We start from the raw sequence: 16,202 nt of genomic DNA, 5'->3' as shown, positions 1-16,202 counted from the left end.
GCCCATTATTCTGTATGGAGGATTATGTAGGGCCCATTATTCTATTTGGAGGACTATTGGGGCCCATTATTCTGTATTAAGGACTATGTGAGGCCCATTATTCTGTATGGAGGACTATGTGGGGCCCATTATTCTGTATGGAGGACTATGTGGGACCCATTATTCTGTATGGAGGACTGTGTGGAGCCATTATTCTGTATGGAGGACTATGTGGGGCCCATTATACTGTATGGAGGACTATGTGGGGCCCATTATTCTGTATGGAGGATTATGTAGGGCCCATTATTCTATTTGGAGGACTATTGGGGCCCATTATTCTGTATTAAGGACTATGTGAGGCCCATTATTCTGTATGGAGGACTATGTGGGGCCCATTATTCTGTATGGAGGACTATGTGGGGCCCATTATTCTGTATGGAGGACTATGTGGGGCCCATTATTCTGTATGGAGGACTATGTGGGGCCCATTATACTGTATGGAGGACTATGTGGGGTCCATTATTCTGTATGGAGGATTATGTAGGGCCCATTATTCTATTTGGAAGACTATTGGGGTCCATTATTCTGTATACTGGTTGGCCCACGACTTTGTCCCAAGTTTTTAATTTTGGCCCTCTGTGGGTTTGAGTTTGACATCTGTGCTCCAGAGGTATCCTATTTGTAGGTTTGGAGCCGCTAAACCACTAGCATGTTGTTATGCAGCTGGGGTTTAGCGTTTTAAGCATGCCTATGTCAAAACAAGCCGCTCGCTTTAAGTGCATGAAACCGGTTCAGAGAGACAGGAACTTGTCCTGAAGAACACAGCGGCTGTGAAGAAGGAACGTCCATTTGCAGGGATATTCCTTGTGCTGATTGTATCCTGCTGTAGTCCTATGGGGACATTTCTCCAGGACAGGACCCCTATTACACAGACGTCACCTCTCCTATGACGTCAATGGGGTGCAAAAGAGATAATAATTCCTAAATTATTAGGAATAAAAGCAATTCATGGAAACTAGTATTCCCACCAGAAGCTCTTGTGCACATTGCTCATGTTCCTCCATTGTTCTCGGCTGGGAGTAATATTCCCCGTGAAGTGATATTATTTATTTTGGCCTGGTTTGCGCTTGGGTTTAGTATTGTTCCGACACACCAAATTGTGTTTAACGACATTTTTCCATTATTGGACGCCTCAACATTGCATAGCTGGATTCATAAGCAGAACAATTAGAGTATAATTAAAGGAAGTTGATTGATGATAATCTCTTCTCATTTAGGTGTCTTTAACCCTGCCATTATTTCTAAGCAGTTCTATTAACTGGACTCCAGTGCACGTGTGACAATCTATTAGCACCGCATTGTAACTAATGAAATCCATTCATCCTCTATTATCATGGCTGGAAGCAGATGCAAACGGAAGACTTCGCTTACCCGGCATCGCCTACTAATACGCTAACTCCCGTCTAATCCCGCGCTTTGTATTAGTCTCATTATGCAGAGGTTTATGAGTGTAAATTAACACCATGATATTAACTATTAATGACAGAAGAGAGATGCGGATTGTAATAATCAAAGTGTTGTGATAGTAAATAGTATAATAAAAATAATCTAGTCGTCTTCTTCTTCCTTCATTCTCCTTCTTTAATTCTTCTTTTTTTTTGTTCTTCCTTTTTTTCTTCTCTTCAATTTTTCTGATCCTTCTCCATGATTATTATCTTTAAAAGGCATCTGTCAGTAGTATCAACCCTCCTAAGCCGTCTATATGAGATTGTAGGTCTTAGAAAGTTGTATAAATTGATACCTTGATATCTGAGATCCAACCTTTTATTCCCGAGTAATCCACATTTTTCTTAATATGTAAATCGGCTGTTAAGATCTATGGGCTGGACATAGATCTCCCTGAGAATCTGCCAACAGAGATTATTATAAATGAAAGGGGGCGTTACCAGTGTGAGACATGTAACGACTGACAGTCTGCTCTCCTGATCTACATGTCACACATTATACCAGGATGGGCCCAGGATGCGGGAAATTATACCAGGAAGGACTCCAGGATGAGGGACATTATTACTGAAAGGGGCCTAGAATTCGGGCCATTATTACTTGAAGGGTCCCAGGATGGAGAACAATATACTAAGAAGGAGCCCAGAATTGGGGACAATATACCAGGAAGGGGCTTATGATGGGGACATTATTACTAGAACTAGCCCAGGATGGGGTATATTATAACAGCATGGGGGACTTTATAAAAGGTGGCTGTCTAGAATTCGGGCCATAATTACTTGGAGGGACCCAGGATTGGGAACAGTATACTAAGAAAGGGCGAAGAATGGGGGACAATATACCAGGAAGTGGCCCAGGATGGGGACATTATTATTAAAAGGGGCCCAGGATGGGAGATATTATTACAGGATGGGGGACTTTATACCAGGAGGAGGCTTATGTTGGGGGACATTATATCAAGTAGGGGCCCCAGATGAAGGAAATTATAGGAAGGGGCCCATGATGTGGAAGATTATTACAAGATTGTGACTTTACTACATGGGGGGGCAAACACGTATATCTTTATAGGATCTAGAACACTACAAGGGCCAATACATCTGTCCAACATGCAGGTGGGGTTAAGGTCCAAATTTTTCACCAGGGCCCATCGGACTCTAGTTATGCTGCTGACAATGTATCACCACTTTGCAGCTCTCTACTCTAGCTAACAAAGTGTGGTCTTGAATGGGGGATGCTGAGACAAATTCTTTAACATCAGATTAGTGCTTTTTCAGGCTAGCTCTCTGCTGTGACCGGATTTTGCACGTCTTGTCATCTTTTAGTAGTGCAGCCTCAGGCTTTGAGCCTATAACCTAAAGTGATGCTATATCAATCTAGAAATTAGCATTATGTTTTTTTTTTACAATTTTATTGTGCATTAAATACTTAAAAACATTTCTTCTGGTCCTCATGTCTCTTTTATAGACACCTCCAAAAAATTTCCCGTGCTTTTTATTCTGTTTACCAAATTTACGATCTCCTTTTCCTGAGCCGTGCTAAAATTCGAAGCCGCTTTCTGCCACTAGTACTAACCCACCTACCCGGACATTTCAGAGTTATCTTTATTGCATTAGCAAATTCCTGTGTGCTGGAAGCCAACAATAAGGAATGTTTGAGGTGTTTGTTTTGAAGTTGTGTTTCCTCTTCTCGCACATCACGCAGCATTCCTGGCCTTCCTGTTATGTATGTGTACCTCCCTGCCACTCTACCAGTCACGTAATTAGCACGGACAATTAGGAGAGAAATCTGCAGCTGAGCATCTCATATGTTTTCTTTGTCAGATAAGCGGATTACAGCTGGAAGGATGCAGCTTTGATGGAAACCATCTTTCGGAAAACCAGCATGACTCTCCGAGCGTATCAGTGGTGCCTCCTTGTTATATGGCCTGGATTTCACAGGTATGCTGGCATTTAGCTGGAAAAAAAATCCAAGATATTTCATTTTGACTTTTCCGTTTCTGTGGAGAGTTGCAAAAAAAGTAAGTGAAAGCCTCTGGAATTACCTGGATTTCTGCATTGATTACTAATAAAATGTGGCACAATCAAAACTAATAAATCACATACACTTATACTCTACATGTCTTTCTCTGAGCACATTGCGTGAACATCCATATCCATAGTGAAAGGAGTAAAACTAAGTGAACCTCAGTGTTATCACTTCTCCACAAACTAACCATCAAAAGGAGATTCTCTGATGTTTTGCCCAATAAATAGAGGTCCAAAAAGCCTGGTTACTGACACATCTGCTCTTAAAGAGCAACTTTGCTCTCAGTGGGAAAAATAAGTTAATTTTGTAGTTATGATACCTTTTAATGGCTAACAAAAATAATATATATATATCATATATATTATAATATGTCTGATGAAGAGACCTAAGTTGTCTCGAAAGTTTGCATTGTAACATCATTTATTTTATTTTTGTTAGCCATTAAAAGGTATCATAACTACAAGATTATCTTGTTTTTCCCACTGAGAGCAATCTTTTTCAACTGGCTAACACGGTACCAATCCTTTTTCTTTCTTTCAACTAATGAGCAACTGTCACTTGCTCAAAAAATTGAGTTAAAGAGGTTGTCCACTACTTGATGACCTATTCTTGGATTAGGTCATCAATGTCTGATCAGTGGGGGTGCGGACCTGGGGAGGAAGTTCATCCACTCATTTGAGTTTAGAACACAAGAGGGCACTCCGTGTGATTGATTATGGACTTCAGAGTGTGATAACTTGGATACCAGTTAACTTATTTTTTATTCTGGTCTTCAATCCTTCATTTTAGTTCAACTGTCTGGTCATCTCTTTTTAGTTTCCCTCATGCTAGCTAGCATTCAGAATATGGCAGCATTGGGTATCATTGTGTGACTGTGCGTACATGGTGGTCCAGCTATCCAGTTGCATGTTATAGTGTAGAGAGTATTATTTACTATTGGCCAAAGTAGAACTTTTTTACACAAACAAACAATGCTATGTTTAGAGGAAAGAAAGCATTGCACACCAACACCTCATCCCAACTGTGAAGCATGATGGAGGAAGCATCAGGGTTTGGGCCTGCTTTGCTTCCTCGAGGCCTAGATTTTTTGCACTAAAGTCATCCCACAAATATTGTTGAACTGAAACACATTTGCAGGAAGGTCAAAAATGTATCCTCAGTGTTGTGCAAATCTTATTTGCAGATGTAGGAAACATTTGATGGAGTTGATTGTTGCTAAAGGAGGATCTACAAATTATTAAAGGGAATCAGTCAGCAGGATTTCACCTCCCAAACTATTTATTTGCACATTCAGCATTTTCAAAGACAAGTCCACCAATATATTTACATAGAAGGAGGAGGCAGCGATGGGCGGAGAATAGAGCTGGAGTGACAGAGGCTTCAGATCTACCATAGCTCTTCAGCCTCATTTGCATATCAATTCAAACGCCGATTTCTCAGTAATGGAGGAACGGACTGGCCATGTAAAGCTATTTCTGGACTTTTCTTTGAAAGAGCTACATGCGCATATTAATAGTTTGGGGTGTAAATTCCAGCTGACAGATTCCTTTTTAACTGCAATGTGGATATTTTTTTCAATGGGCTTAATCTTTGCAAAAATCCTACTTTTTCCAAAGGATTCACATACTTTTCCTTGCAACTCTATATTAAATACACATTTAATACTTACAGATTGTAATACATGTGTTTGTACTGACTGATATGATAATATTGATGCATGCATTCATATCTCTTTTCGTATTCTGTCCCAATTTCAAGAAGAAAGGGCTAATTATGATGCGGGATAATAAGAGGAACTAGAGAACATTCAATTAATTACAGTTCAATAAAAAAATGTTTTTTAAGGACTCAGACTGGTTTGAAAACAATAAAAGACATGATCCTCGTCCTCCCTGATCCCTTCAGTTCCTGTTCTGACACTTACTAGGTCACTGACTTCGAACATACTTTGTACTCTTTAGGATTGTGTGAAGTAATTCCCTATATATTTTTCGCAGCAGTCCACTGGGATCTACTCCCCAGGAGAGTGCATTTCCTTACCAGTGTACACCAGTGCTGAGAGGGATCGTGTGGTCACCAACATAGACCTGCCATGTGGTGGAGACCAGAACTGCTGGATCCAGTGTGGGGCCGCTTTGTTTCTTAAGAATCAGTAGAAGTTACATTATCTATTGTTAATACATAGAGTTTGCTATATTTTGTAACCCTATTGCATTTCATTATATTTCATTATTGTTAATTGTACTTGGATTTGTTCAATTTTAAATTAAACATATTTCTGTATTTGGATAAAGTCTCATATTTACCATGTGTTCTGTGTTCATTTCACAAATCTCTAAGCTCATAAGCTGTAGCACCTCACCACAGGATGGGTGTATAAATATACAGCGAGTGAAATAAGTATTGAACAAGTCACCAATTTTCTAAGTAAATATATTTCTAAAGGTGCTATTGACATGAAATTCTCACCAGATGTAGGTAAAAAGACATCCAATCCACACAGTCAAATGAAGAAAGAGGTGCAAAAAGCCATGGAAAGTCAGTAATCAGAAAATCAGTAATTAGAAAGTAATCTGATGGCCTATAAAAAAGTGTCTCATTACCAAAATGCCACACAAGAAGCATCTCTTGATGGGTAAAACCAGTGAACTGTCACAAGGCCTTTGCAACTTTATTGTTGTAAAACATACTGATGGCATTGGTTACAGAAGAATTTCTGAACTACTGAAGGTTCCAGTGAACACTGTAGAAGCCATAATCCAGTAGCGGAAAGAACATTTCACAATAACCGGCCACAGCCGGTGCTACCCGCAAGATTTCAGACAGAGGAGTGAAAAAAAATTATCAGAAAAGTTGTCCAAGAGCCAAGGACCACTTGTGGAGAGCTACAGAAAGACCTGGAATCAGCAGGTACACTTGTTTCAAAGAAAACTATAAGTAATGCACTCAACCTCCATGGCCTGTATGTACGCTCACCACTGAAGACTGCTCTACTGGGCAAAAAGCATGTTCAAGTGCGTTTAAAGTTCGCTCAACAACATTTAGACAAGCCTGTGAAATACTGGAAGAATATAGTCTGGTCAGATGAGACCAAAATTGAACTCTTAGGATGTCACAATACACACCATGTTTGGAGGCCAAAAGTCAAGCCATATCACTCCAAAAACACCATACCAACAGTGAAGTTTGGCGGTGGGAACATCATGGTGTGGAGCTGATTTTCAGCATACGTCACTGGCAAACTTCATGTGACTGAAGGAAATATGAATGGACAAATGTACCGAGACATTCTTGATAAAAATCTGCTGCAATCTATCAGGATAATGAAGATGAAATGAGAGTGGACATTTCAGCAAGACCGTGATCCCAGACACAGAGCCAAGGAAACTGTCAATCGAAAATAAAGCTGCTAAAATGGCCCAGCCAGTCACCTGACCTGAATCCAATAGAAAATTTATGGAAGGAACTAAAGTTCAGAGTTCATAGAAGGAGCCCACAGAACCTTCAGGATTTAAAGAGCTTTTGTGTGGAAGAATGGTATAAACACTGCGACTACCGTCCTTAATATTGCCCATCTCTTGGTGTCCTCAACGCTGAGAAACACAGACAGATACTTACCCATCATGCAACACCATCAGGGAGGTGTATGATTGGCTCCAAATATATTCAGCAGAACAACAACCCAAAACATCCAGCCAATGTCCCTAAGAACAATCTTAAGAGTAAACAAGAACAAGGAGTACTGGACGTGATGATACAACCCCACAGAGCCCTGACCTCAACATCATCCAGTCTGTCTAGGATCACATGAAGAGACAGAAGGATTTGCTCAAGCGATAACTACAGATCTGTGGTTAGTTCTCCAAGATGTTTGGGACAACCTCCCTGCCGAGTTCTTTCAAAAACTGTGCGCAAGTACTTAGAAGAAGTGTTCATTCACTTTATTTTTATTAACTAACAAAATGCAAACTATTAGAACTTCTATTTTTTTAAAGCATTCTTACGGTGCAGTATTTTTTTCACACATGCCTAAAGCTTTTGCATAGTACTGTGTTTGTGTGTGTGTATATACACACACACACGCAGAAATACAGCAACTTACAGTATAGAATTCAAAGCAAGTCCAGAAGATCACTAAACTTCCTACCTGAGGTGTACTGGCCCCTTAAATGTGTAAGTAGAACCTTCACGATCGTTGTAATATTCTAGGGTTATGGATGATGCCGCTGTTTATGTAAGACACAACAATATCTGTGTTGTGTTCATGCTTCTTACACATATACTCCGTAGATATAACTCTCTATTATAGCTATGTATACAGCATTCAAGTGAAATATTTATAGGGCTAGGCTAAGTGCTTGAGTGCATAGCGAGAGGAAATGGAGGGCATTTGGCTGTTAATCCTTATACAATCTAAATACTGTCTTAACGCTGGTGCACTATAAATGTATGTGTATATATACATACAGCAAAGATAGGAAAAGAGTTTGGAACCGTATAGTGGATTTATAAAAAAATGAATACTAAAGGGAGCAGCGGGAATAAGAAAAGAGCAAAAACTGCCCACTTTTGACCTAGTGTCAGGTCCTCTTTAAAGAGAATTTGTCACCAGGTTTTTGTTGCCCCATGTGAGGGCAGCATAATGGAGGAATGGAGATCCTGATTACAGCACAGTGTCACTTACTCTGCTTCTTGCTGTAGTTTTGATAATACACTATTTTGTTTTGTCTGGCCCTCAATGATGGAGGCCTACTATGTAGTCCTAGATATAATCTTGCACTTTTGTCAGCATGGGCAGCTAGAATCATAGAATTAAAGAGGTTTCCAAAAAAAATCACAAGTTATTCCCTATCCATGAGATGGGGGGTAATCAATGGGAGTCCGACAGCTACAACCCCCATCAATCCCAAGAACTGAAATCTGTAGAGCCCCTTCTTGAATGCAGCAGAGGTGCTCATGCTTGATCTCCACTTCATTTATTGTCTATGGCACTGCTGGGAAAAGTTCTGTGCAATGCTCCACTTCAGTCCCATAGATAATGAATGGAGGTTGAGCATGCGACCCTCCGCTCTATTCAAGATAATGCTCTGCAGAGATCCATTCTCAGGTTCTCTGTGGGTTCAGTAGCTGGGACCCAATGGATAGAGGATCTATTTTTGGAAAAATCCTTTAATTGCTTCCATACTGGAAATTTCAATTTTTAAGTGAAGTTTGGTTTTAAAGGGACAGCCCAGGATTAAATAACATCTCCAGAGAGGGTACATATCACCCTCACATTGAACATATGGGATTAATTGTCGCTGGGCAAGTGAGAGAGAGCTGACACTTCCATCTCCATTGAAGTAAGGACATCCCCTGGTGACCAGGTAATTACCACAGGAGATTTGCTCTGGGAAAAAGACAATAAGACCGATTCATTAACACAGAGGTGGAGAAGTATGCTTCCCAGGCGTAAGCTTCCTCTGATGAAAGCCATGGTTGCAGATTTTTTGGAGCCAGTGATAAATATCGGGACTTGAATTGACCTGATATTTTATGGGAGATATATTTTCAGCGTCATAGCGAAGGGACAAACATAACACATTCACTCACATCACCGTAAGGCCATTCATACCCCTCCAACTTAACTGTCTGATGGATGATGCTATCCAGGCCATGTTTCATATTGTAAAGGTAAAATCGTGATAAGAAACTTGAGAACAATATCTACCGCTTATGTCCTCCAGGGGCGAAGATATCCTGTAAGTTGGGATCTCATAAAATTCTAAAAAGCCCAGCACATCCCACAATCAGTGTAGCACTGTTCTTGAATAAAGCAGCCATGGTTTTCTTAACCTATACAATACATTTAAGATCACGAATTAGGTTTACCTGCAGTCCCAGCTAATGTTATGTTATGCTGCTTTGTACCATCTCTGAGATTGGTTACACATACATCGGCTGCAAGATGTGCAGTTGCTGGCAGTTTCCAAGTAGTGAAATCATGCCTGCCGCTCAGAACTTGGAATATCCCACAGAGATCTTTATATGTATCCTCCATGAGCAGATGTTTCCTGTTAAGCTTCCCCCAGTGGTTGGAAGGAATGCCGCCCTTAGCAGAGCAGCAGATGCCAAGTGGACGCTTGTTGTACCGGGGAGCGTGGAATGCGTTACAATCTATAATACTTTGCTGGGCTTCAGCTGTCCTCTGTTCTGCTCCATCTGCATGACCATCCAGCCTCACTATGCAGATTACTCCTGGAAAATTGCTGAAAACGTACTGCTTTGATAAAAGATCTATGTATATATTAGCTTTCCTGCCCCTAACCCACAGGGTCATGGGTTAATGTCTTCGGATGCATTTACAATGGGCGATAATTGGAGAAATTTGTTGCCGAGAACAATGATTTTTTTTTAAGCTTCTCTAAAAATCATTTCACCTTCCTTTTGCTTTTTCGTCATGTAATTGGTGGCCTGTTTAGACTGCTCAATTATTGGGAAGTGAGCGATCCTAGGAACACTTTTTCCTGATTATGGACTAGTTTAAATGGGCCCTTATTGGCTCATCAGAAAATAAGCGAATGACTTAACATATTTCAGTCTGTAATACGGCATTTGCTGGATGTTTTGGACTCTCGGTCTTTTCCCATAGATTTATCATATTGGTACTGGTTTGCTTTCACAATTTTACAGAAGTATAGCCCGTGAGATCATGGGAAAAGGACTAAAAAAACCTACCTGCAACCGCTGAAAAGTTTGTTTGGCAACCAAGGGTAAAGTGTAACTGTCCTTCAAAACTTCTGACTTGTCATTTTTTTTTAATCAGTGAGTGTCCTAAGAAATCCACCAATTGCTAAAACAATAGAGAAGAAACACTCAGCTGATCCTTAAGGCCCCGTCACACTTAGCGACGCTGCAACAATCCCGACAACGATACGACCTGTCAGGGATCGTTGCTGCGTCGCTATGTGGTCGCTGGTGAGCTGTCAAACAGGCAGGCTCACCAACGATCAGGGGAGCAGCGACATCGTGGAAAGAATCTTTCCACGATGTCCTGCTCCTGGTTACGAGCCTGCTGAAGCAGGAGCAGGCTGGTAACTATGGTAAACATCGGGTTACTAGGGGCACACGCGCTCCTAGTAACCCGTTGTTTATCATGGTTACCACTCTGCTACAGTGAGCGGGAGGTTACCGCTCACTTTAGCAGGCTCGTAACCATGATAAACATCGGGTTACTAAGTGCGATTGTGCCCCTAGTAACCCGATGTTTACCATAGTTACCAGCCTGATCGCTGCTCCTGCTGGTCACACACAGCGATGTGTGCTGGCCAGCGGGAGGCCAACGACCAAAAAATGGTCCAGGACACTTTGCAGCGATCAGCGACCTCACAGCAGGGGCCTGATCGCTGCAAAGTGTCACACATAGCGACATCGCTGGTGAGGTCGCTGTTGCGTCACCAAAACCGTGACACAGCAGCGATCTCGCTATGTGAGACGGGGGCTTTACTGTCCTAAGAGAAATCAATCAAAAGTCTATGAAATCCATCTCGGTATTGGGGAGGAGCAGTACTAAGTTGAGCACTTTTGCTCCTTTGTTTTAGGTATTTGATGCTTTCTCAGCAGCTAGTCCCTCACCATGTAAAACTTTGTTCAGGTCAAACATTTTTTTAAAGTACAGTTACACTTTAATATGACATTTTAGCAGCATTGTGTTCACCTATTAACGGGAATTTGTCACCAGGTTTTTGTTACACCATCTGAGAGCAGCATGATGTAAGGGCAGAGACCATGATTCCAGCAATGTGTCTCTTACTGAGCTGCTTGCTGTCATTTTGATAGAATTCTCTGCTGCAGATCTAGCAGTGCTCTGAATGCTGAGCTCTGTATAACCCCACCCACACCACTGATTGGCAGCTTTCTGCCCATGTACACAGAAAGCAGCCAATCAGTGGAGGGGGAGTGGTTATACAGATCACATAAATATGGAGGACTACCTGGTTGCAGGTTTACTAGTCCTCTAGTGATAATATCCTGCTGATAAAACAGAGATTGTACCAAAGCTACAGCAAGCAGATCAGTAAGTGACACATCGCTGGAATCAGGGTCTCTGTCTCCACATTATGCTGCTATCAGATTAGATGGCAAAAACCTGCTGACAGATTTACTTTAAAGATTAACTCCAATGGACACATAGAATTCTTACACCACACCCTACTAGCCCATGGTGCGCTTCAGTTTCTCTTCATGCCATCTCGTAACTTGCTTTTTAGAAAAAAAATAACTATCCAGCTTCTGTTTGCCATTCTGTTTGTAGAATTAGGGCCATGTTCACATGTTCAGTATTTGGTCAGTATTTTACATCAGTATTTGTAGGCCAAAATCAGGAGTGGGTAGAAAATGCAGAAGTGGTAACGTGTTTGCATTATACTTTTCCTGATTGTTCAACTCCTGGTTTTGGCTTACAAATACTGATGTAAAATGCTGAACGTGTGAACGCGGCCTTACTGAGAGATACTAGAGATCCACAGGTGCAGATAAAGCACATGAGAGGCAGCACACTGTATCTACGCAGCAGCATGCATGCCACATGCAACCTGCAAATTCCAGCCCACAGCAAGGACAGTACTGAACGGTTGACCATAGACTTGCATCATATACAGTAGTGTTCAAAATAATAGCAGTGTGTTCAAAAACATGAGTTAAGCTCAAAATCTTTATACTGGTTTTTATTTCCATGCATTTGAGATCATTGCACACTGTTTTCTAATTCAAAACATGAAGAGAGATGTAGATAATTTTTAACTACTTTACAGAAAATAAAAAAAATAAACATTGGGCTGTTCTAAAAAATAGCAGTGTCTGCATTTGTCTTTACAAACTCACAATATGTACTCTCTTTTTTTGAGGATTTAGCATTCCTGTGAATCACTAACCTAATATTTAGTTGTATAACCACAGTTTTTTAGAACTGTTTCACATGTATGCTGCAAAGAGTCAACCAACTTGTGGCACCTATCAGCTGTTATTCCAGCCCAGGATGCTTTGACTACATCCCACAATTTTTGTAATTTGTTGATGTCATCCCACAAGTGTTCTATCGGATTAAGGTCCGGGGATTGGGCTGGCCACTCCATAACCTCAATTTTGTTGGACTGGAACCAAGATTTTGCTCGTTTACTGGTGTGATTAAGGGTTTTTGTGTTGTTGAAACACCCATTTCAAGGGCATATCATCTTCAGTGTAACGCAACATGATCTCAAGTATTTGAATATATGCAAACTGGTCCATGATCCCTGGTATGCGGTAAATAGGTCCGGTACCATAGTAAGAGAAATATGCCCATATCATGATGCTTGCACCAACCACCATGCTTCACTGTCTTCAGAGTGTACTGTGGCTTGAATGCAGAGTTTGGGGGTCATCTGACGAACTGTCTGCAGCCCTTGGCCCCAAAAAGAACAATTTTACATTCATCAGTCCACAAAATGTTTCTCCATTTCTCTTTAGGCCAGTTGACGTGTTCTTTGGCAAATTGTATTCGCTTCAGTACATGTCTTTTTTTTAACAGTGGGACTTCTTGCTAAGAGATTAGCTTCACACAGGCGTCTACTAACTGTCCCAGTACTCACAGGTAACTTGAGACTGTCTTTGATCATCCTGGAGCTGATCATTGGCTGAGCCTTTGCCATTCTGGCTATTCTTCCATCCATTTGAATGGTAGTCTTCCGTTTTCTTCCACGTCTCTCTGGTTTTGCTTTCCATTTTAAAGCATTAGAGATCATTTTAGCTAAACAGCCGATCATTGTCTGCACTTCTTTATAAGTTTTACCCTCTCCAATCAACTTTTTAAGCAAAGAATGCTGCTCTTCTGAACAATGTCTCAAACGACCCATATTTCTTAGGCTTTCAAGGAGATATGCATGTACAACAGGTGCTGGCTTCACCCTTATTTAAGGCCACACCTGTTTCTTCACAGAATGATTGACTTCACTAATTGAATTCCACACTGCTATTATTTTGAACACACCCCCTTTCAATTAATTATTCAAATACACAGACTCAAAAACCTGCAGATCATGAATGCGGAGACTGTGGATTGTCTTACAATCTACTGCACCAACTGGAAAATTGTTTGACATGTGGTGATATAATTTATACCAAAAACAGTGATTAATAGTCATATTGGACTGCTATTATTTTTAACACTACCGTACAGAAACCTGGAGGAGAATTTGTGTCGACTGCAGAACTGATGAGACTAAGAGGTTAGGGTTGTCGCCCTGTGAATTACTGGCCTGATGTGTTCTGCCTAATATTTTATTATTGGGAAGAGACAGCAGTGACATCATGAATACAGCTCAAACTACAAGTAGATTTTTCTGGAGTTTCCCTTTAAAAGTGAACTTTATATTAGGGCACTGATATTTAGGCACTACCTCAATATGTTTTAAAGACTTTACTTCTTTGAGCTGCACTTAAATAATAAATCAGCTTGTACAAGTAAGATTTACATTAACGTCTACTATGAGAACACCGGCTTCCTGGGAATATTAGAAGTTAATTAATACATATTAGTTTTTTGCAGCAACCTAGAAGTACCTAACAAGACACCAGGGTTTAGAATAGGAGATGAGGATCCTGTACATAAGCCTGGAAGTAATAAAAATATATTTTTTTAAAGTATATGTTCAAAGCAACGTTCTCAAAGGAGAAAAACTCAGGGAAGTAACTGCAATTGGATTGGACACCTCCAGCATCAACTGTCTTTGGGTAAAAAAAAAACAGTTGTCCCTGGTGTAGATCTCGCACGGGAATATAGTTGCAGTCTACCTCATCTATGAGGACAGAAGTAAAGTAATAGGTTTCAACCCCATTAATTGATAGGATAAGCCATAAGCATCTGGTCAGTTGGGTCCAGCTGATGCGACACACTTGTTCTTGAAGTCAGTGGGACTCATCGAGAGCATACCCTTTAAAAGGTTGTGAATTGAAGATAAGTTATCACCTATTCTGAGGATAGATGATAACTTATCAATCGTGGGGTTGCAACCCCTGGGACACCCACTGAGTGGTAGAACGGGGCTCTTTTATCCCCATTAGAATGGAGCTGCAATGCACATGCTTGATTGCCGCTCCATTCATTCTCTATAGAATTCTGAAGAATGTTACGGATCCGGGTGGTGGAACCTCTGTGCCGCGCGTGCAAGGAGGGACCCAGAGGGGCATAACTAAGTATCAACTCAGACTGACCCTGGTCGTACGGCGGCTAACGACTCCGTGACCAGGGAGGGACCGAGCAGAGGGACCAGGTGCTACTCTGGGGACGACCTTGTAAGAGAGCAGGTGGCTCCCACGGGTCAGATGACTGGGACTGACCAGTATGACGGCAGAGCAGGCTGTAGTCTCTAGGTTAGCAGACAGGTGGTCACGGCAAGTGACAGCAGGAGCCTCCAGGTAGGCTATCAGGTGGTCACGGCAAGTGACGGCCGAGCCTCCAGGTAGGCTAGCAGGTAACAAGCAGGTAACAGGCGAGTGCTCCCAGGTGAGCGGGCTAGCAGGCACAGCAGGTAGCAGGCAGGTAACTGGCAGGTGCTTCCTGGTAAGCAGGCGGACTTGCCCATAGACAGACTGGCGGGTTGAACGGACGACAGACTGTCGGGCTGGAGAGTAGTCAGGCTGGCGGACTGGAACAGTAGTCAGGCTGGCAACTGGACCTGAGGGCTGAAACAGATGTAAGTATACTGTGCATCAACTATTGCTCGGGCACCTCCATTTTGGAGGAGGTGCCTTATATATGGGAGGTCCTCCGGCTATTGGTCGGGGACTCTTTAGGACGACGCGCGCGGCCCCTTTAAGAGAGAGGGAGTGCGCGCGCCCTAAGCACAGTGCCCGGGAAGCAGCGAGGAGGTGAGAGGGACGGCGTCTCTGCCTGGCAGGGGGCAGAGACGCCGATACTACAAAGAATGCCAAGCGCAGTGCTCTGCAGTTCCTTAGGGAATGAATTAAGCAGCGGTCGGGCATGTGCACTGTAAATGTGCTTACTCCTGGTGCAAGCTGACATTTCGCCACACAATTACATATGTAACACCTGCACCGGGAACTGTTAGAGCCGTTGCTGGTATACTGGGACTTACAGACACTAAGAAGAGCTATGCAGCTGCGGTTAAACAGGGACCTACAGACATTAATCGTTTTTCCCCTGAGCTGCAGTGGACTACAATTCCCAGGGACCCTTGTTTCAGTCAGATGACACAGTCTGGAAGGAATGAAGGAGAGAGAGTGGATTGGATGAGGAGGGAGTTGGGGGAGATAGCTGAGCAGAAAGTGAAAGTAAAAGTTCAGAGGGAAAGGAGCATCGCAGCCTGCTGTGAAAGACGGAGCGCTTTGGATTTGTATTCCTCTACGCTGCAGAGTGTTGCTGGCCCCACTGAGATACCCACGCTGCTGGAGAGAGCGCGGCCCTGTCACCCTCTGCAGCAAGTTACATCAAGGACTCGGAGAGTTCTGCCGGCACTCCCACCGTATAAAGGCCTGAATCCTGCCGCCCCCAGCTGGTGTCCAGAGAACCATCCGACCGTTTGAGACACACAGTGAGTGCCCTTCTGAGACTTGTGGTTCTACCAGCGCTATTTACAGTGAGTACACTACAACCCAGACTATTGACATTAATATTCATCTAAGTGCACCAACGGTTCTAATTTGCGCGCCAACATCCG

At 42.2% G+C, this 16,202-nt stretch overlaps 1 protein-coding gene across 3 annotated transcripts in view; it reads left to right on the top strand.

The window, feature by feature from the left end:
* Nucleotides 1–5,800, top strand: part of DYNC2H1 (dynein cytoplasmic 2 heavy chain 1) — a 525,522-nt gene extending 519,722 nt beyond the window's left edge. For 2 of the 3 annotated variants that reach the window (XM_073662117.1, XM_073662114.1), the window contains exons 88-89: nucleotides 3,303–3,419; nucleotides 5,505–5,800. In XM_073662117.1, coding sequence (XP_073518218.1) covers nucleotides 3,303–3,419; nucleotides 5,505–5,663 — 276 coding nt within the window. In that variant the 3' untranslated portion in view covers nucleotides 5,664–5,800. The remainder of the gene's footprint in view (nucleotides 1–3,302; nucleotides 3,420–5,504) is intronic. The other variant, XM_073662115.1, reaches the window with a different exon arrangement.
* Nucleotides 5,801–16,202: the final 10,402 nt, after the last annotated feature.

The sequence above is a fragment of the Phyllobates terribilis genome, unplaced genomic scaffold, assembly GCF_046119375.1.
Source record: "Phyllobates terribilis strain yellow unplaced genomic scaffold, ASM4611937v1 Scaffold_2__4_contigs__length_985480577, whole genome shotgun sequence".
Classification (NCBI taxonomy): Eukaryota; Metazoa; Chordata; class Amphibia; order Anura; family Dendrobatidae; genus Phyllobates; species Phyllobates terribilis.
Note: the sequence above shows the minus strand (reverse complement) of the source record. Positions and strands in the feature narration are given on the sequence as shown.